The sequence below is a fragment of the Thalassophryne amazonica genome, chromosome 2 (assembly GCF_902500255.1).
Source record: "Thalassophryne amazonica chromosome 2, fThaAma1.1, whole genome shotgun sequence".
NCBI classification, from domain to species: Eukaryota; Metazoa; Chordata; class Actinopteri; order Batrachoidiformes; family Batrachoididae; genus Thalassophryne; species Thalassophryne amazonica.
This window is the reverse complement of record NC_047104.1, coordinates 70,396,269-70,422,693: the sequence shown is the minus strand read 5'-3', so window position 1 is coordinate 70,422,693 and position 26,425 is coordinate 70,396,269. Positions and strand designations below refer to the sequence as shown.

The window sequence follows — 26,425 nt, the reverse complement described above, 5'->3', positions numbered from 1 at the left end:
CCGCCTGTTTGTGAAGGGCGAGAAGTGTGAATTCCACCGCACTTCTTGTCCTTCTTGGGGTTTATCATCTCCTCTAACTCCGTCGCCCCTGATCCGGCCAAGGTTGCGGCGGTGAGAGATTGGCCCCAACCACAAGCCGTAGGAAGCTGCAACAGTTCCTCGGTTTTGCTAATTTCTATAGGAGGTTCATTAAGGGCTATAGTCAGGTAGTTAGCCCCCTGACAGCCCTGACCTCACCAAAAGTTCCCTTCACCTGGTCGGATCGGTGCGAAGCCGCGTTCAAGGAGTTGAAACGGCGCTTCTCGTCTGCACCAGTTCTGGTGCAGCCCGATCCTAGCCGCCAGTTAGTGGTTGAAGTGGATGCCTCGGACTCAGGGATAGGAGCGGTGCTCTCCCAGAGCGGGAAGACCGATAAGGTCCTTCACCCGTGTGCCTATTTTTCTCGCAGGTTGACCCCCGCTGAACGGAACTATGACGTCGGCAATCGGGAACTCCTTGCTGTGAAAGAGGCCCTCGAAGAGTGGAGACATCTGTTGGAGGGAACAGCCGTGCCATTCACGGTTTTCACTGACCATCGGAACCTGGAGTACATCAGGACCGCCAAGCGGCTGAACCCCAGGCAAGCCCGCTGGTCACTGTTCTTTGGCCGTTTTGACTTCCGGATTACCTACCGTCCCGGGACCAAGAATCAGAGGTCGGATGCACTGTCCCGGGTGCACGAAGACGAAGTCAAAACGGAACCGTCGGATCCCCCGGATCCCATCATCCCGGAGTCCGCTATCGTGGCCGCCCTCACCTGGGACGTGGAGAAGACCGTCCGGGAGGCCCTGACCCGTGTCCCGGACCCCGGAAACGGACCAAAGGACAGACTATACGTCCCACCAGAGGCTAGGGCTGCAGTCCTGGACTTCTGTCACGGTTCTAAGCTCGCCTGTCACCCAGGGGTGCGAAGGACCGTGACAGTCGTCCGGCAACGCTTCTGGTGGGCATCCCTGGAGGCCGACGTCCGGGACTACGTCCAGGCCTGTACCACCTGCGCCAGGGGCAAGGCCGACCACAGAAAGACCTCAGGGCAGCTACAGCCACTGCCCGTGCCTCATCGCCCCTGGTCCCACATCGGTCTGGACTTCGTCACGGGTCTCCCGCCGTCCCAGGGAAACACCGTCGTCTTCACGATAGTGGACCGTTTCTCCAAGGCGGCCCACTTCGTGGCCCTCCCGAAGCTCCCAACGGCCCAGGAGACAGCGGACCTCCTGGTCCACCACGTCGTCCGTCTGCATGGCATACCATCAGACATCGTCTCCGATCGCGGTCCCCAGTTCACCTCACATGTCTGGAGGAGCTTCTGCCGGGAACTGGGGGCCACGGTCAGCCTCTCGTCTGGGTACCACCCCCAGACCAACGGGCAGGCAGAGCGGGCGAATCAGGAACTGGAGCAGACACTTCGCTGTGTGACAGCCGCGCACCCGACGGCCTGGAGTACCCACCTGGCCTGGATCGAGTACGCCCACAACAGCCAAGTGTCATCAGCCACCGGCCTCTCCCCGTTGAGGTGTGCTTGGGGTATCAGCCCCCCTTGTTTCCGGTGGTTGAGGGAGAGGTCGGTGTGCCCTCGGTCCAGGCCCACCTACGGAAGTGCCATCGGGTGTGGCGGGCCGCCCGCTCTGCCTTGTTGCAGGCCCGGACGAGGGCGAAGAGACATGCAGACTGGCGGCGAGCCCCGGCCCCCAAGTATCGTCCTGGGCAGGAGGTCTGGTTGTCCACCAAGGACATTCCTCTACAGGTTGACTCACCAAAACTACAAGAACGGTACATCGGACCTTATAAGATCCTCAAGGTCATCAACCCCGCCGCAGTGAGGCTCCAACTTCTGGCCTCACTGCGGATCCATCCAGTTTTTCATGTTTCCCGGATCAAGCCTCTTCACACCTCACCCCTCTGCACCCCGGGTCCGGCGCCACCTCCTGCCCGGATCATCGACGGAGCACCGGCTTGGACTGTCCGCCGGCTCCTTGATGTCCGTCGGATGGGCCGGGGTTTTCAGTATCTGGTGGACTGGGAGGGGTACGGACCCGAGGAGCGCTCCTGGGTGAAGAAGGGCTTCATCCTGGACCCGGCCCTCCTGGCCGACTTCTACCGTCGCCATCCGGACAAGCCCGGTCGTGCGCCAGGAGGCGCCCGTTGAGGGGGGGGTCCTGTTGTGTGGGCCGCTGAAGAGGAAGTACTGCTGGCCCACCACCACCAGAGGGTGCCCTGCCTGGAGTGCGGGCTCCAGGCACCAGAGGGCGCTGCCGCCTTATGGGAGTAGCCTGGGTGACAGCTGTCACCCATCACCAGACTCAGCTGTTCCACTCAGCACAGAGGTATATCAGGAGGACGGCGTCTCCACCTCAGTGCCGAGATATCGCCTTACGTTAGAGGTAACGTTCTCTGCATTAATATTCTGATTAACTGGCTAAAAGATTTGTTAAACCTTTGCAGGACAGCTGATTATTGTGAGCTAAATTGCTTGGATAAGTACTCACCTTTCTGCAGTATTGACGTGAGGTGGAGTCAGCTTCTTCCCTCTCTGTGTACTGGGTGCAGCCGCATCCACACCTGTGTGTTTGTTCTCTTGCCAGCAGTACCGGATCCGACGAGCGGAGGCAGTGGCCACCTGGGAATTCGGGACTTGGCGGTTCCAGTATTTCCAGGGTTCGGTGGCAGGGGAAATCTGGGTGGTTCCGGCTCGACTTGGACGGACGTCTCCTACCTTCGAGCCTGCCCACACGACACCAGTGGAATTCGGTGTAAACCCAAATTGTCAATTGTTGTATTGGTTGTGCATTTTCACGACAGTAAAACTTGTTATTTACTTTCTCCATTGTCCGTTCATTGCGCCCCCTGTTGTGGGTCCGTGTTCCAACACTTTCACAACAGATCAGGAATATCGATGGAGGTTCTCATGAATTTATGATGTGCAGTTGCTGAAAACGAGTGTTTTCCTCTGGTTCATCAAGTGTACTGTGGTCCACAGATCTTCAGATTGATGATTCAAATTATTTGAGAACATTGTGAAGTGCTGCAAGGTCTTTTCTTGCATCTGCAGGGGTGGGGTGGCAAATTTATACCATATATTTGATGAAAAATTATTATTAGCAGGAAATGTATCTAATTTGGAGGGGCAAAGTGAAGTAAACCATGTTGGAAAATAATTATAGATTACAATGTCTAAAAAACCCTCAATGGTAATGCTTAAAAAGCCAGAGGGTTGCTGGGATGAGGTCAATTATTAGATTAGATTAGACAGAACTTTATTGATCGCTTGGGAAGACTCCCTCAGGGAAATTGAGGTTCCAGCATTGTATAACAGCACACAGGGTAAGAAGCACAGAGAGTATCAAAAGTGAAAGTTAAAAATTTTTTTAAAAAATATAAATAAATATCAAATCAAATCAAATCAATTTTATTTATATAGCGCCAAATCACAACAAACAGTTGCCCCAAGGCGATTTATATTCTAAGGCAAAAGCCATACAATAATTACGTAAAAACCCCAACGGTCAAAACGACCCCCTGTGAGCAAGCACTTGGCGACAGTGGGAAGGAAAAACTCCCTTTTAACAGGAAGAAACCTCCAGCAGAACCAGGCTCAGGGAGGGGCAGTCTTCTGCTGGGACTGGTTGGGGCTGAGGGAGAGAACCAGGAAAAAGACATGTTGTGGAAGAGAGCAGAGATCAATCACTAATGATTAAATGCAGAGTGGTGCATACAGAGCAAAAAGAGAAAGAAACACTCAGTGCATCATGGGAACCCCCCAGCAGTCTAAGTCTATAGCAGCATAACTAAGGGATGGTTCAGGGTCACCTGATCCAGCCCTAACTATAAGCTTTAGCAAAAAGGAAAGTTTTAAGCCTAATCTTAAAAGTAGAGGAGGGTGTCTGTCTCCCTGATCCGAATTGGGAGCTGGTTCCACAGGAGAGGAGCCTGAAAGCTGAAGGCTCTGCCTCCCATTCTACTCTTACAAACCCTAGGAACTACAAGTAAGCCTGCAGTCTGAGAGTGAAGCGCTCTATTGGGGTGATATGGTACTATGAGGTCCCTAAGATAAGATGGGACCTGATTATTCAAAACCTTATAAGTAAGAAGAAGAATTTTAAATTCTATTCTAGAATTAACAGGAAGCCAATGAAGAGAGGCCAGTATGGGTGAGATATGCTCTCTCCTTCTAGCCCCTGTCAGTACTCTAGCTGCAGCATTTTGAATTAACTGAAGGCTTTTCAGGGAACTTTTAGGACAACCTGATAATAATGAATTACAAGAGTCCAGCCTAGAGGAAATAAATGCATGAATTAGTTTTTCAGCATCACTCTGAGACAAGACCTTTGTCATTTTAGAGATATTGCGCAAATGCAAAAAAGCAGTCCTACATATTTGCTTAATATGCGCATTGAATGACATATCCTGATCAAAAATGACTCCAAGATTTCTCACAGTATTACTAGAGGTCAGGGTAATGCCATCCAGAGTAAGGATCTGGTTAGACACCATGTTTCTAAGATTTGTGGGGCCAAGTACAATAACTTCAGTTTTATCTGAGTTTAAAAGCAGGAAATTAGAGGTCATCCATGTCTTTATGTCTGTAAGACAATCCTGCAGTTTAGCTAATTGGTGTGTGTCCTCTGGCTTCATGGATAGATAAAGCTGGGTATCATCTGCGTAACACTGAAAATTTAAGCAATGCTGTCTAATAATACTGCCTAAGGGAAGCATGTATAAAGTGAATAAAATTGGTCCTAGCACAGAACCTTGTGGAACTCCATAATTAACCTTAGTCTGTGAAGAAGATTCCCCATTTACATGAACAAATTGTAATCTATTAGATAAATATGATTCAAACCACCGCAGCGCAGTGCCTTTAGTACCTATGGCATGCTCTAATCTCTGTAATAAAATTTTATGGTCAACAGTATCAAAAGCAGCACTGAGGTCTAACAGAACAAGCACAGAGATGAGTCCACTGTCTGAGGCCATAAGAAGCTCATTTGTAACCTTCACTAATGCTGTTTCTGTACTATGATGAATTCTAAACCCTGACTGAAACTCTTCAAATAGACCATTCCTCTGCAGATGATCAGTTAGCTGTTTTACAACTACCCTTTCAAGAATTTTAGAGAGAAAAGGAAGGTTGGAGATTGGCCTATAATTAGCTAAGATAGCTGGGTCAAGTGATGGCTTTTTAAGTAATGGTTTAATTACTGCCACCTTAAAAGCCTGTGGTACATAGCCAACTAATAAAGATAGATTGATCATATTTAAGATTGAAGCATTAATTAATGATAGGGCTTCCTTGAGCAGCCTGGTAGGAATGGGGTCTAATAGACATGTTGATGGTTTGGATGAAGTAACTAATGAAAATAACTCAGACAGAACAATCGGAGAGAAAGAGTCTAACCAAATACCGGCATCACTGAAAGCAGCCAAAGAGAACGATATGTCTTTGGGATGGTTATGAGTAATTTTTTCTCTAATAGTGTTGGGAAAGTGTAGGAACACGGACCCACAACAGGGGGTGCAAATGAACGGACAATGGAGGAAGTGAAATAACAATGCTTTACTGTTGTGAAACACGCACAACAAACACAACCGATTACAATGTCAAAGAATAAGCCGAATTCCAACGGTGTCGTGTGGGCAGGCTCGAAGATAGGAGACGTCTGTCCAAGTCGAACCGGAACCACCCGATTTCCTCCGCCACCGAACCCCGGGAATACTGGAGCCGCCAAGTCCCGAACTCCCAGGTGGCCACTGCCTCCGCTTGTCGGATCCGGTACTGCTGGCGAGGAACAGAAACAGTCAGATGTGGGTGCGTCTGCACCCAGCAACACATAGGGTGGAAACACCACCTCCACCTCTTGTCAGAAAAATACTGTATTGTAGGAATGTGAGTACTTATCCAAAAAAGTCCAATACAGTCTCCAGCTGTCCTACACACAAGCAACAAAGTATTATTGTCAAGACGATAACACAATTGGTTGAGTACGTTACCTCCTTGGTAGAGCGATATCTCGGCAGAGAAGTGGAGATGACGTCTTGCAGATATACCGCGGCGGATCAGAAGATTGGTAACAGCTGTCGTAGGTGACAGCTGTCACCCCGGCTGCTCCTGTGAGATGGCAGCGCCCTCTGGTGCCTGGAGCCCGCACTCTAGGCAAGGTGCCCTCTGGTGGTGCTGGGCCAGCAGTACCTCCTCTTCAGCGGCCCACACAACAAATAGTTAAAATTTTATTAGCAAAGAAAGTCATGAAGTCATTACTAGTTAAAGTTAAAGGAATACTCGGCTCAATAGAGCTCTGACTCTTTGTCAGCCTGTGTTCGGGAAGTGTTGTGACACGGACCCACAACAGGGGGCGTTAATGAAGGGACAATGGAATAGCCAAAAAGTAACAATTTAATGTTGTGAAGGTGCACAACGTAGTACAGACAAATACAAATATGCGGTATATCAATCTGACACAAGGTGACGTGTGGCAGGCTCGAAGATAGGAGACGTCCGGTGCGAGAAGAGCCGGATCCCACACAGCTTCCACCACCAACGGATCTGAAGAACACCGGAGCCGCCAAGCCCTGCGCCCCAGGTGGCCACTGTCTTCAGCAGTCAGACCCGGTACTGCTGGCAGAAAACAGAAACAGTTCTGGATGAGTGTGAGTTCGCACACTCAGTAATCCCACAGTCTGTATACAGTTAGGAGGGAGAACCTCCACCTCCGAATCACACACTCGTGCACCTCCCGAGATAACCACTTATCTGGGTGGGGTGGGAGGCAAAGCCGTCGCAGTCCACACCAAACGCCAACTCAGCAGACAGGGTATCCGTCCCAGGAAAACGGCTGCAAAGAGATCAGACTAATGCTCGGATTAAGGTTCAGCAGAGAATTAATTACCTGTATGGTAGAAGATTTCTCGGCGAGGAGGTGGAGTTGCAGTCCGGCCTTTGTAGTGGTGGTGATGGGTGACAGCTGGTGTTGATAGGTGACAGCTGTCACCTCCAGCGGCTCCGACGCCCTCTCGTGCTTGGAGCCCGCACTCCAAGCAGGGCGCCATCTGGTGGTGGTGGGCCAGCAGTACCTCCTCTTCAGCGGCCCACACAACAAGCCTGGCTACAGTGCTGAAAAGAAACCTGGGGTTGTTCTTATTTTCTTCAATTAGTGATGAGTAGTAAGATGTCCTAGCTTTACGGAGGGCTTTTTTCTAGAGCAACAGACTCTTTTTCCAGGCTAAGTGAAGATCTTCTAAATTAGTGAGACGTCATTTCCTCTCCAACTTACGGGTTATCTGCTTTAAGCTGCGAGTTTGTGAGTTATACCATGGAGTCAGGCACTTCTGATTTAAGGCTCTCTTTTTCAGAGGAGCTACAGCATCCAAAGTTGTCCTCAATGAGGATATAAAACTATTGACGAGATAATCTATCTCACTCACAGAGTTTAGGTAGCTACTCTGCACTGTGTTGGTATATGGCATTGGAGAACATAAAGAAGGAATCATATCCTTAAACCTAGTTACAGCGCTTTCTGAAAGACTTCTACTGTAATGAAACTTATTCCCCACTGCTGGGTAGTCCATCAGAGTAAATGTAAATGTTATTAAGAAATGATCAGACAGAAGGGGGTTTTCAGGGAATACTGTTAAGTCTTCAATTTCCATACCATAAGTCAGAACAAGATCTAAGGTATGATTAAAGTGGTGGGTGGACTCATTTACATTTTGAGCAAAGCCAATCGAGTCTAACAATAGATTAAATGCTGTGTTGAGGCTGTCATTCTCAGCATCTGTGTGGATGTTAAAATCGAGTGCTTTAGTTAAGGCATGTGAAGATTACACTGTGAAACAAATCGTTATCTAGTTAACTAGATCAATCTAACTGCTCTGATTACACAGCTAACAGATACAGCAAAACACCGCTGTGCTCCGGAACAGGAAGTGATACAATACCGCAGTGAGAGCCAACCACCAGTAGAGGCAGTAGAGTCTAGACATACTAATTGCTACTGGTTTACTGGCTACTACTGTTCCTCTCCTTCCCATCCTCTGTCTTCCTGTTACTCCTCCTCCCTCCTGAGTGAGGAGTTGTACAGTCTGATGCCTTGTGTTGTGTGTTGGGGGTTTGGCTGGACATTTTGGTGTTGTTTTCTTTTCTTTGCTCTCCAGGTGGTATGCAAACTGGGTTTTTGTCTGTGGAGAAGGTGCTGGCAGAAGAGTCCTTCACCCTCATCAGCATTATTGGCTGCACTTGTGGAGGATGTTCACATGCAGGCCTAATGACTTGCAGCACCTGTGGATGATGCTCACGTGCAAACTTAAAGACTTTCAGCTGAAGCAGATAATGAGATGGTGTTCTGCATTTAAGCCATGAGTGATTCGAACAGAATTGCCAGGAATTCGACCTTGTGACGTTCGTTTGTGAGACGCTGAGGACCGCGCCAGGGTTTGACACATCGTGCCTGTGAAGGAGGACGGGTGAGGGACACATGCTGTCAGCACACATCAGAGGTGATGATTGTCTGAATAAGTGTTAACAGTAATTTGGTATTTTGTTACGCAGTATATTTGAACAGTGATGAGAATTGTGCAGTTTGCTTCTCACTGCCGTGGCGTACGGAATGATGATCCTCCACCTGTTGTGAGAAGCTGCTCATTTACATAAAGCTTAAATTCAGACCTGAATGTGTTGCTGATAGTGTGTGCCTCTGAAGGATATTTGTTGTAGCTCTGTTGACTTACCTCACCTTTTCCATCCTTCACAGAGTCAATTTGTCGTATCCACCTGGGGGGTGTTCGGCGGTGAGTCTGGGTCCAGAAGCGCCGAGCTTTGATTCATTTGGGCGCTGGAGAGCGTGCCGTCCTTCACCTCACCAGACAACCGCACATTTATGTTGTACACAAAGTATTGCACAAGAGGGAAATAAATTTGTTTTGTTTTTGGAACCGCTTTCTGGTTATTTAGCGTTGGGTTCGGTCAGACGTTGGTCCGCTCCTCAACCTGCGTCTGCACATAACACCCTGAGGGACAAAGGAGTTTTTCAGTCTGTTGGACCTGCATTTGGGAAGGAGTAGTCTGTGGCTGAAGAGGCTCCTCTGGTTGCTGATGACGGTGTGCAGAGGATGACTGGCATTGTCCATAATGTCCAGCAGTTTGTCCAGTGTTCTCTTCTCTGCCACCATCACCAGAGAGTCCAGCTTCATGTCAACCACAGAGCCAGCCTGCCTGATCAGTTTGTCCAGCCTGGATGTGTCCTTGTTGGATGTGCTGCCCCCCAGCACACCATAGTGTAAAAGAGGACACTGGCTACCACGGACTAGAACATCCACAGGAACTCCCTGCAGTTGTTAAACGACCACAACCTCCTCAGAAAGTACAGCCTGCTCTGTCCCTTCCTATACAGGTGGTTTGTGTGGGCTGTCCAGTTTGCTGTCCAGCCACAGACCAAGATAGTTGTAGGAATCCACAGCCTCCACCTCAACTCCCTCAATCAGAAATGATTGCGGACTTGGTCTGGACTTCTCAAAGCCAACAACCAGCTCCTTTGTCTTTGAGGTGTTGAGCTACAGATGGTTTGTGTAGCACCAGGTAGCAAAGTCTTTCACTTGACTCCTGTATTATTGTTATATACCTCCTTTGTATGAAATATAAAGTCCACAAATTTTACAGTATTATGTTTGACAAGACTGATCTATGTTTTACCTATTTGAAATGATCACAACTTCTCTTTGATGCAAGTGTCAGGACCCAAGGATAGGACAAGATCCCAGAACCTGACCCCAGGAGCCTTCCCCAAGGACCCCAGGGAATGGATGAGACCCCAGATTGAACAAGATCTTACAATGCACACAAACGCAAAACGCCAAATTTTCTCCATACTAGATATTTGCTTTTAGGCAGCTGCTACTGAAAAATAATGAAAATGCAATGGATTGAAATTGTAGAAACTGTCCTTTTATGTGCATTGTCATGTAAACAAAAACACAATATGTCTCTAATAATCAACACAGACAAGTTATATTGTTTAATAGTTTCTAATTCTCACCTTTTCATTCATATACAATGAGGTACCGTAGCTTGATCCATTTGGCACGTCCAAACATATTTTTGAATCATAAATTTTCCTAATTCTTTAAGCACCTTCAGTAATTTGGTGGATATGGATGCTGCATATAAAAATCAATTATTCATTGTACATAACCAAATTATTAAAGAATTAGACAAAAGATTTGTAAAAAATATTTTCTGATGTGCCAAATGGTGCGATTCTACAGTATTATATATTGTTTATTGCATTACATGGAACCCAGTTATGAAACATCCACGGGACAAGTAAATCCAATTTTTTATAATATCAGGGCTGCAAAAATAATGAATAATAAAGAATAAATAATCAACACTTGGATGTAAAAGTTACTTTATTTTATGAGGAATTCACTATTGTAATAGACTTCTTTATAACAGGTTTCCGCTGTATCATGTGCCATACAATCAGTTGTAAAGTATTATCAATTGCGCAGTATTATATTTTGCTGAGTAACAATAAATATTCTACAGATAAGTACATGTACAGATACTTGACAATTAACACTTGTATGGTGAAAATTGAGATGTTAATTTAAAAATGTCATATCTCATTATCCCGGACCTTTGTGGCAGAAAAGATTTCCATTTTTGACAAAACGTTTTGACACTCTACAAATTTAATGCAGACATTTTTGTCATAAATTTGATATAAAATAATTGGACAAGAAACATATTACTGTAATCCAACAAGCCCATGACAATCAGCCAGTTTCCTGAAGAAGACTATGCACTTGGGCTTTAAATGGATTCCATAAATATGGAGACCATGAAACGCTAAAAAAAGAATGTGTTATAGATTGGGATCTCAGAACGATATTACGGTGATCGTGATTGGTCTATGTGTCTAATACGATATCGCTGATTGGTTGGGCAATAGTGTTGGCCGTGAATTTTAAAGTGAAAATAATTGCTGAAATGATTCGTTGTCACGCTTTTGTGATCAGCGTTTTGATGTGGAGATACACATTTTCTGAACAATAATAATATTTTTTGAATTTCTGTTCAAGAATAAAGTTGCTCCCCGTGTTGCATCAAACAGAGCTTTAGATGGGCATGTGCTGTGGCCTGTTTCGAGATAAAGGTAAAAGATGAGCATATTTAGATACATATCCAGTTCCAAGTTGTAGACATACATACTCACTCACTCACTCACTCACTCACTCACTCACTCACTCACTCACTCAATGTTTGACTAATTCACTCGCTTGCTAACTCATTCTCACTGACTCACTCCGACAGTGAGTCTCTGCTAACTGACTGACTCACTCTAATTGAAATCTGACACATAACTCTTAAAATGGTGCACAGTCTCGGTTTCGGGCTGTCTGGAGTTAAATGTTTCTAATTTTGTTGAGCATGGAAAGTCAGAGGAAGTGGACTCCGAGGAGGACAACAAAAAAGTCAGCTGACAAGCTGTTTTCCAGCCCGGCAGATGACGGAAGAATGGGATATTTCAAACCGAGTTTGAATCCCAGCTGGTTCTGCTCCAGCTACATGTCACCCTTTTCTCCTCCGTGTCAGACGCCTTCTGGGGCCGATGGACTTCACAAGCCCGTGGCGACGTCTGCTGCTCCGCCTGTGCCGCCGAGGAGGCTGGGGAGCGGCGAGGGGAGGACCGGAGGCGCAGAGAGGCAGGTGAAGTGTGTGCTGGCCGGGGACGGAGCTGTGGGAAAAACCTGCCTGGTTGTCAGCTACACCACCAACGGCTATCCCACCGAATACGTCCCGACAGCGTTTGACAACTTCTCAGGTCAGTGCGCTATTGTTGGCAGAATTTTGACCTTCAACAAACCTGAAACAAAACATATAAGCGGCTATGTCAGGGGTGTAGCCAGAGGGGTGCTGCTGGGGGCAATTCCTACCCCCGTCATAGAATATAGAACACTAGTCTGCAGTTTAGAAACTAAACTTTAGAGCATTTTTATCAAATGCTGAAAACATTTTGGAAATTAACCACATGAGTTTTAAAAGAGGACTTCCCTTTTATTTCTACAACCCAGTCATATTAAAACATTATTAGTCCAGTATACTACACCCGAGTTCAATTACTTGAGATTGGGAAAACTACATTTTGGAAAATGTCATATATTGACAAATTAGGAATCTTTTATTCTTTTGGGTGTTTCCTGTCAGGATCACTAGAGTGGATTATCCATCTCTGTCTCACCCTGTCACCTGCATGCTCTCCCTCACCACATCCACAAACTTCCCCTTTGACCTTTATCTTGTTGCTTTCCAGTCATCAGTTGATAAAAACGATCAAAATGACACTACTTATTTTATAAGGAAAATAATAGATGTAACTATTGAAAATCTCAGAATGGATTTAATGCATCAAAATTGGTGTGATATTTATATTGAGGATATAGACAAATCATATGAATTATTTATTTATATTATTTCCAATTTATATGATAAACATTGTCCATTTGTGTCAAAAATTGGTACTAAGTGAAACATTAAAAACCATGGCTCACAAAGGGACTTCAGAATGCATGTAAAAAGAAAATATTTTTGTACAAGCAGTTTAAAAAAAAAACTCAGACCAAATTAAGCTGAAAGAAAAAAGATATACAAAACCCAATTAACTAACGTTATGAGATCTTGTAAGAAGCAGTACTATAGTGATTTATTGAAAAAAACAAAAACAAAACACAATATTAAAGGCACTTGGAAGCTTTTAAATGAAATCACCAAAAAGAAAAAAAGTTGTTAGACTATCCATCTTATTTTACACAAAGGAAAATAAAGCTATTGCAGATCGTTTTAATCACTATTTTGTTCATGTGGGTAAAAACCCTCAGAAAATTCAGTTGTATCCTCTGAAATGTGTTCTTTGACAACAGTAAAACAATTAATAAAATTCTGGAATCAATGTATATTAAAGATACAGATGAAAATGAAATAATTTATATAGTTCATAACATAAGGGGGAAAAAAAACTGTCAGTTGCAATTTTGTTGTTTTTGATAAAGAACATTATTGATTGCTGTTATGTGTCGGACGCGGTCGGAGCACCGACCCAGCGTTTGACAGGACCCAGCACGAAATAAGCAGAGCACGGTTCAAAAGATAACAGAATTTAATAATCATAAGTGCAGTGATAAACAACCAAAAATGTCCGCGGTCTGGTGAGGTGAAAACACGGCGCGCTCTCAGCAGCGCAAACGGTCCGGAGCCACAGCAGTTCGGACCCAGAGACCCCGCCGACACCCCCCAGGTGGCCGCGACAAACCCAGTCTGTGAAGAAAGAAAACATGAGGTGAGTCCAACACTCTCCACCCAGAGAGACACAGCTCAAAGGTGCACACAATCAGCAAACACTTCCTGGCTTAAATATATATCAGCTTCTCACCCTGCAGGCACGGAACAACTCAGTTCAAAACTCCACTGCAGCAGAAGCTGATTAGACAATTAGCATAACGTGACAGCTCACTAACACAAGGTGTGAGGGACACCAAATCCGCTGTCATTACTTCATAAAAGTCACCAAAACCAAATTACCTCAGGAAGTGTGCTGAAGAGCGTGAGACCTCACCCAATCCTCCTTCACAGACTGTGGCGTCAAACCTGGAGCGGTCTCTGCGTCCGTAATGGTGAGATTGTTCTCCTGACGTCGATCTCACACGTCTGCTCATAAGGTCGAGTCTCTGGCAATCACACACTGTGCATTCAAGGTTTAAATGCAGCAATCTCTGATCAAGACAGAATACACCACAGCTGTGAGTCCTGATGACCTGCACGTGAAAACAAGCCTCAGGTGTTCAGGGTGAGGTCCTAATGCTCAGCCACTCAGTCCTGAATGCATACCACCTGGTGGGAAAAACAGAAAACAAAAACCAAGCCAGCCAAACACCCCAGCACACAACAATTGCATTGTTAAACCTTTAACTTTTATTTGTAATTTGTCGTTAATGACTGGGAAATTTCCTTCCAAAATGAAATTAGATAAAGTGATAACGCTGTTCAAATCTAGTGACAAACATGTCTTTTCAAATTACAGGCCAATATCACGTTACCACAATTTACATTTTTTTTTGAAAAGGTATATGTAAAGACTTCAAATGACTTTATAGCTAACCATCATATACTCAGCAAACAGCAATATAGATTTAGAAAGAATCATACTACTTCATTGACTTTAATTAACTTTGTTGAAAAAAAATTACAAATGGAATCAAGAATAAGCAATACACTGTAGGGGTTTTCTTTGATTTACAAAAAGCATTTGACATTATAGATCATACTTTACTATTGGATAAATTACAGAAGTATGGTATCAGGATTGGCACATGAAGGGATAGCTCGCTATTTACACACCAGGTATCAATGTGTCCACATTGATGGTATAACTTCTGAATTCTTGAAGATTACATGTGGGGTGCCCCAGGGTTCAGTCCTTGGGCCGTTGTTGATTATTTCTCTCACTTTGTCTACAAGTATTCTACCTGTGATGTCCCTCTGATATGCTAATTCAAAATTACATCTGCATGATATTAGTGGAAAAAAAACTGTGATATGAAAAAAACATGGGCATTTTCACCAGATAACATGAATGTCTTTAATGGGAAAGACTGATTTATTCTAGAATAATTAGGGTCATTCTGTAGCGGAATGTATAGAGCTCAACACTGGCCGCCCATTTTTTTAAAGGTTCCAGTTCCGCTGTCGCAGGCTGAACGGTCCCCCTGCCTTCACTGCGCATGCATCAGCGATTAACAGATTATTGCCTTGTTTCTGCTTAAAACTGACTTTAGAATGATTTAAGAGGTTTTACTTTGTCATCTGATGGTTCACATTATTCCCATTGATCACTTTGGGTGTAGACAGTCAGACTCAGATAATCAGTCTCACATGCTCTGGTGTAGCGCTCTGATCAGTCTCCCATCGTTTATTATGAAATAGAGCTGAATTTATGTGGAAATGATTGTTATACAAAAGCTTCAGAGATCTGTCGCTGAGAAAGATGATGACTGGAGTGCAGTTTGAAGGAGAAACAAGGCGATAATGTTGTGAAAGTGTAGTGACACGGACCCACAACAGGGGGCGCAAATGAACGGCCAATAGATGAGCCAAAACGTAACAATTTAATGTTGTGAAACGTGCACAACGAAATGCAGACAATCTCAGAATATGATTACAGTCAAATCACAAAGGTGACGTGTGGGCAGGCCCGAGGATAGAAGACGTCTGTCCTGAGGAGAGCCGGAACCACACGATTTCCGCTGCCACAGAACCTGGTGAATACTGGAGCCGCCAAATCCCGAATTCCCAGGTGATCACCGTCCCCGACTGTCGGACCTGGTACTGCTGGCGAGAACAAAGACAGTCAAGTGTGGGTGTGTGTACACCCAGTAACAACAACGGTGGGAATGCCACCTCTCACTCAATATTCAGTAGAGTACCGCAGTGATTCCTCAGAGGAAAAGAGTGCTGTCCTGCACTCACTCAGCTTCCACAGAAAAAGGAACCGGTACTCCTGCAAACACTCACAATATACAGATATATTGCAAAAGAAACGGCTGAGGATATTACCTCCAAGGAAGTACGATATCTCGGCAACGAGGTGGAGATGACGTCTGGTCTTTATGGAGTGCGATGATGAAGAATGTGTGACAGCTGTCAGGAATTAATGAGTGACAGCTGTCACTCCCGGCTGTGTCCGTGGCGGCAGCGCCCTCTCGTGCCTGAAGCCCGCACTTCAGGCAGGGCGCCCTTTGGTGGTGGGCCAGCAGTACATCCTCTTCTGGCAGCCCACACAACAGATAATCTGTGAATCGCTGATGACAGTCAATTTCTATTTGAATGAATGAATGAATGAATTTATTCGGCACACACAGATCCAAAACAACAAGAAAATTACAAAGAAAGAAAACAATCCAACAACGCACCCATGCGCCTGAAAGCATGTACGCAGAAGCAAATGCCCACCTCTTTAAGAGCCAATTTTTATAAGACTCAGGCAGGCTGTGATAGTGACCAACTCAGATTTTGCTCAAACTTTGGTAACTGGATGCATCATCCACCAAACAAACATACACTAAAAATTTCGGCCAAATTCCCTAAGGTGACCTTGCCAGGGGTCATCAAAGTTCACACCCAGTATGGCCTAAAACTGGAATTTAGTGAACAGGGATGTTTTAGACAGCTCTTACATGAAATGCATTCAATCCCCCAAAGTACTTTTTTTTTACTGAATTTATTATGAAACACAACTATTTTTGCTTTGAAAATGAGTTTTATTTACAAACATCTGGTACAAGCATGGGTACCATTTATGCACCCAATTATGCAAATTTGTATGTTGGATTTTTTGAAAAGAAATTTGTGTTCAATCAGGAAAAAAATCTGTTTATGTGTAATATTCTTAAATGGTTTAGATACATTGATGATATTTTTTGTGTCTTTATTGGCAGCCCACAAGAGGCCAATGAATTTGTTAATTTGTTGAACAGCTTTGAATCAAGTTTATTTTTCACACCACAGTACGGTACTGAACAAGTCAGTTTTTTGGATATGCTGGTTATGAAAGCTAATACAGGAAGGAGACTGATAGAAATACTTTGCTATTAGCTTCTAGTTTTCACCCTACATTGCTCAAAAAGGGTCTCCCCATTAGCCAGTTTTACAGACTTAGGCGCATTTGCCACTCTGATGAAAATTTCATCGAACAGGCAGGGGAAATGAAAAAAATGATTCACAGAAAGGGGTTACCCATCCATTTGGGTCGAGAAGGCATATGATCTGGCTTTGAAGAAAACACGTTCAGAACTGTTTAAAAAGACTTAAACAGAAAAAAGAATTCTCTGTCACCTGCATTACACAGTATTCTCCTCACTCTGCTACCATCAAGGCCATTTTCAAAAAACACTGGCACATCTTCACATCTGATCCTGAGCTCTCTACAATTTTTAGAGACCCTCCCCTTTTTGTGAGTAGGAGGGGTAGGAATCTTACAGACTACCTTGTTCGTGCCAGTGTCCCCAAAATCACATCTATTCAGAGTTTACTAGCATCTATTCCCAATGGAATTTACCAGTGTGGGAATTGTGCACAATGTAATAATACTTATAAAACTACTTTTTTCCAGCACCCCCACAGCGGTAAAAAAAAAAAAAAAAAAAAAAAAATCCATTCGGAATGTAATAACTTGTCCTGTGTGCCAATAGCATTTCTTGTATATTCATTCGTGAATTGTTCTGTGAATTGTTCTGTAATTTTTGTTTTGTAGCATGGCCCAAGCAGAGGGTCACCCCTTTGAGTCTGGTCTGCTTGAGGTTTCTTCCTCAGAGGGAGTTTTTCCTTACCACTGTTGCTCTGGGGGTTGGTAAGGTTAGACCTTACCTGTGTGAAGCGCTTTGAGGCAACTCTGTTGTGATTTGGCGCTATATAAATGAAAATAAATTGAAATTGAAAAAAAAACATGCGCATCCACACATGTGATCTACCTGTTGCGCTGTCCTTGTGGTTTAGCATATGTGGGCAAGAGTATAAGACAATTAAAACAAAAAATAAGTGAACACAAAAGATCAATCTGCAGAAATGGCAGGGATTATCCAGTAGCTGCTCATTTCAACACATCATGACAACACAACATGACGCATATCACAAATGTAAGCACTCTTTGTTTTTGCGGCATTGAACAGGTCCCTCCTCCCTTTAGAGGGGGAGACCATGATAAACTTTTGAAAAAAGAGAGGCCTACTGGATTGAAACATTACGAACTTTGGCACCGAAGGGACTTAGTGATGAACTGATTCTAAACATCTTTCTATGACATTTTTCTATTACAGACCTATAGTACATGCTCCATTTCCTCTGCCTGTTTATTTATAGGTATGCTTATATTGAGGCGGGTCTCTTGATGTGTGTGCATGTGTGTGTGTGTGTGTGTATATATATATATATATATATATATATATATATATATATATATATATTAGGGGTGGGCAAACATAAAAAATCTTAATCGCATTAACTCAATGACTTTCTCTGATTAATCATGATTAATCGCATGGTATATGTGAAACCCAAAAATGAATTCAGAAGCCGCTTAAAAGCAGTTTTATTGAAAATGTGAACATTGCATAAATTTGAAAATGTAAATTTCAACTGAAACACACTAATGAAATCAAATATAAAACCACTGGCAGGTCATTTGTTATCCTGTTTCATATCAAAATAACAATATTCATGTCCATGACTAAATGTACTAAAACAAATACATCACAATTGTACACATATCAAATTGTGGTATGTGTACAATTGTGACGTATTTGTTTTAGTACATTTAGTCACCATTTCCCTCAAATATTGTTCACAAACCAGTCTAAATCTGTGATAGTGAGCACTTCTCCTTTGCTGAGATAATCCATCCCACCTCACAGGTGTGCCATATCAAGATGTTGATTAGACACCATGATTAGTGCACAGGTGTGCCTTAGACTGCCCACAATAAAAGGCCACTCTGAAAGGTGCAGTTTTATCACACAACACAATGCCACAGATGTCGCAAGATTTGAGGGAGCGTGCAATTGGCATGCTGACAGCAGGAATGTCAACCAGAGCTGTTGCTCGTGTATTGAATGTTCATTTCTCTACCAAAAGCCGTCTCCAAAGGCGTTCCTGTTGGGAAAGTGTAGTGACACGGACACACAACAGGGGGCGCAAATGAACGGTCAATAGATGAGCCAAAAAGTAACAATTTAATGTTGTGAAATATGCACAACGAAATACAGACAATCTCAGAATATAATTACAGTCAAATCACAGAGGTGACGTGTGGGCAGGCTCGAGGATAGAAGACGTCTGTCCTGAGAAGAGCCGGAACCACACGATTTCCGCCGCCACCGAACCTGGTGAATACTGGAGCCGCCAAGTCCCGAATTCCCAGGTGATCACCGTCCCCGACTGTCGGATCTGGTACTGCTGGCGAGAACAAAGACAGTCAAGTGTAGGTGTGTGCACACCCAGTAACAACAACGGTGGGAATGCCACCTCCACCTCTCACTCAGAAACTTGCAGCGTACCGCAGTGATTCCTCAGGGGAAAAGAGTGCCTTCCAGCGCTCTCTCAGCTTCCACCGACAGAGGTACCGGTACTCCTGCAAACACTCACAATATACAAATTATATTGTAACACAAACGGCTGAGGATATTACCTCCAATGAAGTACGATATCTCGGCAACGAGGTGGAGATGACGTCTGGTTTTTATGGAGTGAGATGATGTTGAGTAGATGGGTGACAGCTGTCAAGAGATAATGAGTGACAGCTGTCACCCCCGGCTGTGTCCGTGGCGGCAGCGCCCTCTCGTGCCTGAAGCCCGCACTTCAGGCAGGGCGCCCACTGGTGGTGGGCCAGCAGTACCTCCTCTTCTGGCGGCCCACACACACAACAGGACCCCCCCCTCAACGGGCGCCTCCTGGCGCCCGACCAGGCTTGTTCGGGTGACGGTGGTAGAAGTCGGCCAGGAGGGCCGGATCCAGGATGAAGCTCCTCTTCACCCACGAGCGTTCTTCGGATCCATACCCCTCCCAGTCCACCAAGTACTGGAACCCCCGGCCCATCCGACGGACGTCCAGGAGCCGGCGCACCGTCCAAGCCGGCTCCCCGTCGATGATCCGAGCAGGAGGCGGCGCCGGTCCGGGAGCACAGAGGGGTGAGGTGTGGTGAGGCTTGATATGTGACACGTGAAAAACCGGATGGATCCGCAGTGAAGCCGGAAGTTGGAGCTTCACTGCGGCAGGACTGAGGACTTTGAGGATCTTGAATGGTCCGATATATCTGTCCTGAAGTTTCGGGGAGTCCACCTGGAGGGGGATGTCCTTTGTGGAAAGCCACACCTCCTGCCCGGGCTGGTAAGCAGGGGCCGGGGATCGCCGGCGGTCTGCATGGGTCTTCGCCCTCGTCCGGGCCTTCAACAAGGCAGAACGGGCGGAGCGCCACACCCGACGGCACTTCCGCAGGTGGGCCTGGACCGAGGGCACACCGACCTCTCCCTCCACCACGGGAAACAACGGGGGCTGATACCCCAAACACACCTCAAATGGGGAGAGGCCGGTGGCAGAGGACACCTGGCTGTTATGCGCATACTCGATCCAGGCCAGATGTTTACTCCAGGCCGTCGGGTGTGCGGACGTCACACAGCGTAGAGCTTGCTCCAATTCCTGATTGGCCCGTTCTGCCTGTCCATTGGTCTGCGGATGATACCCGGACGAGAGGCTCACAGTAGCCCCCAGTTCCCGGCAGAAGCTCCTCCAGACGTGTGAGGAGAACTGGGGACCACGATCTGAGACGATGTCGGTGGGTATCCCATGCAGACGGACGACGTGGTGGACCAGGAGGTCTGCTGTCTCCTGGGCTGTTGGGAGCTTCGGGAGGGCCACGAAGTGGGCCGCCTTGGAGAATCGGTCCACTATCGTGAAGATGGTGGTGTTGCCCTGGGACAGCAGGAGGCCCGTGACGAAATCCAGGCCGAGGTGGGACCAGGGGCGATGAGGCACAGGTAATGGCTGGAGAAGTCCTTGGGACCTTTTATGGTCTGCCTTGCCCCTGGCACAGGTGGTGCAGGCCTGGATGTACTCCCGGACGTCGGCCTCCATAGACGCCCACCAGAAGCGCTGCCGGACAACTGCCACGGTCCTTCGCACCCCTGGATGACAGGAGAGCTTGGAACCGTGACAGAAGTCCAAGACTGCAGCTCTGGCCTCTGGTGGGACGTACAACCGGTTCTTCGGACCTGTTCCTGGGTCCGGGCTCCGTGCCAGGGCCTCCCGGACGATCTTCTCCACGTCCCAGGTGAGGGTGGCCACGATAGTGGACTCAGGCAGGATGGGCTCCGGTGGATCCGACAGTGCAGTCTTGACCTCCTCTTCGTGTACCCGGGACAAGGCATCCGACCTCTGGTTCTTGGTCCCGGGGCGATAGGTGATCCGGAAGTCAAAACGCCCGAAGAACAGTGACCAGCGGGCTTGCCTGGGGTTCAGCCGCTTGGCGGTCCTGATATACTCCAGGTTCCGATGGTCAGTGAAAACCATGAACGGCACAGACGCTCCCTCCAACAGATGTCTCCACTCCTCAAGGGCCTCTTTCACTGCCAGAAGTTCCCGATTGCCGACGTCATAGTTCCGTTCAGCCCGGGTCAACCTGCGTGAAAAGTAGGCACACGGGTGAAGAACCTTATCGGTCTCTCCGCTCTGGGATAGCACGGCTCCTATCCCTGAGTCAGAGGCGTCCACTTCAACCACGAACTGGCGGCTAGGGTCGGGCTGCACCAAAACTGGCGCAGTAGAGAACCGTCGTTTCAACTGCTTGAACGCAGCTTCGCACCGATCCGACCAGGTGAAGGGGACTTTTGGAGAGGTCAGGGCTGTCAGGGGGCTAACTACCTGACTGTAGCCCTTAATGAACCTCCTATAGAAATTAGCGAAGCCGAGGAACTGTTGCAGCTTCCTACGGCTTGTTGGTTGGGGCCAATGTCTCACCGCCGCATCCTTGGCCGGATCAGGGGCGACGGAGTTAGAGGATATGATTAACCCCAGGAAGGACAAAGACGTGCGGTGAAACTCGCACTTCTCGCCCTTCACAAACAGTCGGTTCTCTAATAACCGCTGCAGGACCTGACGTACATGCTGGACATGGGTCTCAGGATCTGGAGAAAAGATGAGAATATCGTCCAGATATACGAAGACGAATCGGTGCAGGAAGTCCCGCAAGACGTCGTTAACCAAGGCTTGGAACGTCGCGGGGGCGTTGGTGAGGCCGAACGGCATGACCAGGTACTCAAAGTGACCTAACGGGGTGTTAAATGCCGTCTTCCATTCGTCTCCCTTCCGGATCCGAACCAGGTGATACGCATTTTTAAGGTCCAGCTTAGTAAAGATTTTGGCTCCATGCAGGGGGGTGAACACGGAATCCAACAATGGCAACGGGTATCGGTTGCGAACCGTAATCTCATTCAGCCCCCTGTAATCAATGCATGGACGGAGTCCGCCATCTTTCTTGCCCACTAAATAGAAACCTGCCCCCATCGGGGAGGTGGAGTTCCGGATCAGCCCGGCAGCTAATGAGTCCCGGATGTAGGTCTCCATTGATTCGCGCTCAGGTCGTGAGAGGTTGTACAGCCTGCTGGACGGGAACTCAGCGCCTGGAACCAAATCAATGGCACAATCGTACGGACGGTGCGGGGGAAGGGTGAGTGCCAGATCCTTGCTGAAGACGTCAGCAAGATCGTGGTACTCAACCGGCACTGCCGTCAGATTGGGAGGGACTTTGACCTCCTCCTTAGCCTGTAAACCGGGAGGAACCGAGGATCCTAAACACACCCGATGGCAGGTTTCGCTCCACTGAACCACCACCCCAGACGGCCAATCAATCTGAGGATTGTGCTTCAACATCCATGGGAAGCCCAAAATCACACGGGAGGTAGAAGGAGTTACAAAAAACTCAATCTCCTCCTGATGGTTTCCAGACACCACCAGAGTTACTGGTTGTGTCTTGTGTGTGATTAAAGGGAGGAGGGTGCCATCTAGTGCCCGCACCTGCAATGGCGAAGGAAGCGCCACCAGAGGGAGCCCTACCTCCCTTGCCCATCTGCTGTCTAGCAAATTCCCTTCTGACCCCGTGTCCACCAGTGCTGGGGCTTGAAGAGTTAAATCCCCGCTCAGGATTGTAACTGGGAGTCGTGTGGCAATCTGTGTGTGTCTCACTTGAATGTTTTGACCCCCCCTTAGCCCAGTATCTGAGGGCGGTTGTTGTTGTGGCCGTTTGGGGCAGTTTTTCTGTGTGTGCTCCTTTGAGCTGCAGAGAAAACACTCCCCGCGGATCAGCCTCCTCATTTTGGCCCTGTGCGTTTCCCTAACAACGTCAGCAGGGGGAGCTGTTGCCCCACAGAGTGCTGCGGCTGTGGAGCGTGGGGAGGGCGGCCCCTTTTCGAACCCGGAAGGGAGAGGGACGGCGCGTATCCAGCCACGTCCTTCGCCTCGCTCCCGACGGCGTTCCTCCAACCGATTGTCTAACCCAGTGTTTTTCAACCTTTTTTGAGCTGCAGCACCCTTTTTATATTTACAAAATCCTGCGGCACACCACCAACTAAAATAATATTATAATGCTATTACCTGTGGTTTTGCGCAAAACCCAATTATCGCAATAGAAAATTGATACAGAAAACATCGCATTTCGAAAATCCTCAAGCATTTTGCGCTCTGATCTCAAGTAGGGCTGTCACGATTAGGAATTTCTGGAGACGATTAATTGTCAGACAAATAATTGCGATTGACGAACATATTGTCTATTTTTTTTTCTTTTTTTCCCCTTCTTTATATTCTACTATTGTAGTATAATTACACAACTCTGGAAGAACGTTTGGCTTCTGTGAGTGGAGAAACTGGGAATGGTGCAACATTTTTATTTTTATCTTCATTTTACATACAGTCCCAACTTTTTCTGATTTGTGGTTGTTTCTGTTGCATTTCTGAAATTGTTTCTCCTCATCAGTCACGTTTTGTGCTTAAACACTGCATTAAGCTTAAGATTGAACAAATAAATACCTTTGGAAAATAACAGCTGTTAAAGTTCAGCGTTCTCACCTGTTTTTTGTGATCTGTGCGTCTGAACATTTTTTTTTTGTGGCTCTCAGTTCATTCATATATTCTCATTTTTTTAAATATGTTTTTAAATATATTTGACCGTTTATTTCATCTCATGATCTCATAAATTCAGCATACGATGCGCACATGGTGTGAACAGGATGGTAACGGCAGAATCACACCTTTAGAGAAAGTTCAGAGAGAAGTAAAGGCAGCTTCATGTTTCCGTTCACTTGGGTTAAAATCCTCTCTCTGCTCCGCGCTCGCTGCGCACTGAACGTGTCGTGCCTGCATTCAGGAATCTCCCTCACTCACCCCCTCCCTCACCCACCCCCTCCCTCGCAGTCTGCAGCTTGTTAACTCCGCGCGCGCGCGCACAGACAGGCACAGACACACACACCGACAGCTCCGCATTTTAGACGGCTTTTGAAGAAGACGGTACTGTTTTAATGGGCCGTTAGCCTCCTTGTTATTGTCCCGCCTTAAGACGAGAGCGAGGCTGCAGCACAATGACGTCAGATTCTGAGTCGTTTTATGCTTTGTGGATAAAATAAATAATTCACGGTAATCGCGAATATGAAAAATAATCGCGAATATGAAAAATACCCACGGCACCCCTGACGATCGATCACGGCACCCTAGGGTGCCGCGGCACCCCGGTTGAGAATCACTGGTCTAACCGTATAACAAGATCGATAAGCCCATCTAAATCCCGCGGTTCCTCCTTAGCTACCAGATGCTCCTTCAGGACCAACGACAGTTCGTTTATGAAGGCGGCACGGAGCGCAATGTTATTCCAGCCGGACCTTGCAGCCGCGATGTGGAAGTCGACTGCATATTCAGCTGCACACCGGCGCCTCTGTCATTGACAGCAGCATTGTTGAAGCGGTCTCTCCTCTGTTAGGGTGATCAAACACTGTTCTGAACTCCCCCACAAACCCAGTGTATGCTGATAACAACCATGAGTTCTGTTCCCAGAGCGCCGTAGCCCAGGCGCGTGCCTTACCCCGAAGCAGAGCAATCACATAAGCTATTTTACTAGCATCTGACGCGTACATGACGGGACGTTGTGCGAAGACGAGCGAACACTGCATGAGAAAGTCCGCGCACGTCTCCACACAACCTCCGTATGGCTCAGGAGGGCCTATGTATGCTTCAGGGGATGGTGGGAGGGGTTGTTGAACCACCACTGGAACGTTCATATCCTGCACAGGGTCGGCAGGAGGAGGAGCTGCAGCAGCGCCCTGAGCGCTCGCCGCCACCTGCGTGGAGAGAGCCTCCACCCTGCGGTTCAGGAGGATGTTTTGCTCGGTCATTTGATCCAACCGAGCCGTAAAGGCGGTGAGAATGTGCTGCAGCTCACCAATCACGCCTCCTGCAGACGCCTGCGCTCCCTGCTCTCCCATTGGTCGTTCAACAGCCGGGTGACGCCCCTCGGAGTCCATGACGCTGGCCGAGATATCCTGTTGGGAAAGTGTAGTGACACGGACCCACAACAGGGGGCGCAAATGAACGGTCAATAGATGAGCCAAAAAGTAACAATTTAATGTTGTGAAATGTGCACAACGAAATACAGACAATCTCAGAATATAATTACAGTCAAATCACAGAGGTGACGTGTGGGCAGGCTCGAGGATAGAAGACGTCTGTCCTGAGAAGAGCCGGAACCACACGATTTCCGCCGCCACCGAACCTGGTGAATACTGGAGCCACCAAGTCCCGAATTCCCAGGTGATCACCGTCCCCGACTGTCGGATCTGGTACTGCTGGCGAGAACAAAGACAGTCAAGTGTAGGTGTGTGCACACCCAGTAACAACAATGGTGGGAATGCCACCTCCACCTCTCACTCATAAACTTGCAGAGTACCGCAGTGATTCCTCAGGGGAAAAGAGTGCCTTCCAGTGCTCTCTCAGCTTCCACCGACAGAGGTACCGGTACTCCTGCAAACACTCACAATATACAAATTATATTGTAACACAAACGGCTGAGGATATTACCTCCAATGAAGTACGATATCTCGACAACAAGGTGGAGATGACGTCTGGTTTTTATGGAGTGAGATGATGTTGAGTAGATGGGTGACAGCTGTCAAGAGATAATGAGTGACAGCTGTCACCCCCGGCTGTGTCCGTGGCGGCAGCGCTCTCTCGTGCCTGAAGCCCGCACTTCAGGCAGGGCGCCCACTGGTGGTGGGCCAGCAGTACCTCCTCTTCTGGCGGCCCACACACACAACAGTTTCAGAGAATTTGGCAGTACATCCAACCAGCCTCACAACCGCAGACCACGTGTAACCACACCAGCCCAGGACCTCCACATCCAGCATGTTCACCTCCAAGATCGTCTGAGACCAGCCACTCAGACAGCTGCTGAAACAATCGGTTTGCATAACCAAAGAATTTCTGCACAAACTGTCAGAAACCATCTCAGGGAAGCTCATCTGCATGCTCGTCGTCCTCATCGGGGTCTCGACCTGACTCCAGTTCGTCGTCATAACCGACTTGAGTGGGCAAATGCTCACATTCGCTGGTGTTTGGCACGTTGGAGAGGTGTTCTCTTCGTGGATGAATCCCGGTTCACACTGTCCAGGGCAGATGGCAGACAGCGTGTGTGGCGTCGTGTGGGTGAGCGGTTTTCTGATGTCAATGTTGTGGATCGAGTGGCCCATGGTGGCGGTGGGGTTATGGTATGGGCAGGCGTCTGTTATGGACGAAGAACACAGGTGCATTTTATTG

General features: G+C 47.1%; 1 protein-coding gene across 2 annotated transcripts in view; it reads left to right on the top strand.

Moving 5' to 3' along the window:
- The first annotated feature begins 11,446 nt into the window (after window positions 1-11,446).
- The window catches only part of rhoua (ras homolog family member Ua), a 61,072-nt gene continuing 46,093 nt past the window's right edge, over window positions 11,447-26,425 (top strand). For both annotated transcript variants that reach the window (XM_034187539.1, XM_034187546.1), the window contains exon 1: window positions 11,447-11,855. In XM_034187539.1, coding sequence (XP_034043430.1) covers window positions 11,462-11,855 — 394 coding nt within the window. In that variant the 5' untranslated portion in view covers window positions 11,447-11,461. The remainder of the gene's footprint in view (window positions 11,856-26,425) is intronic.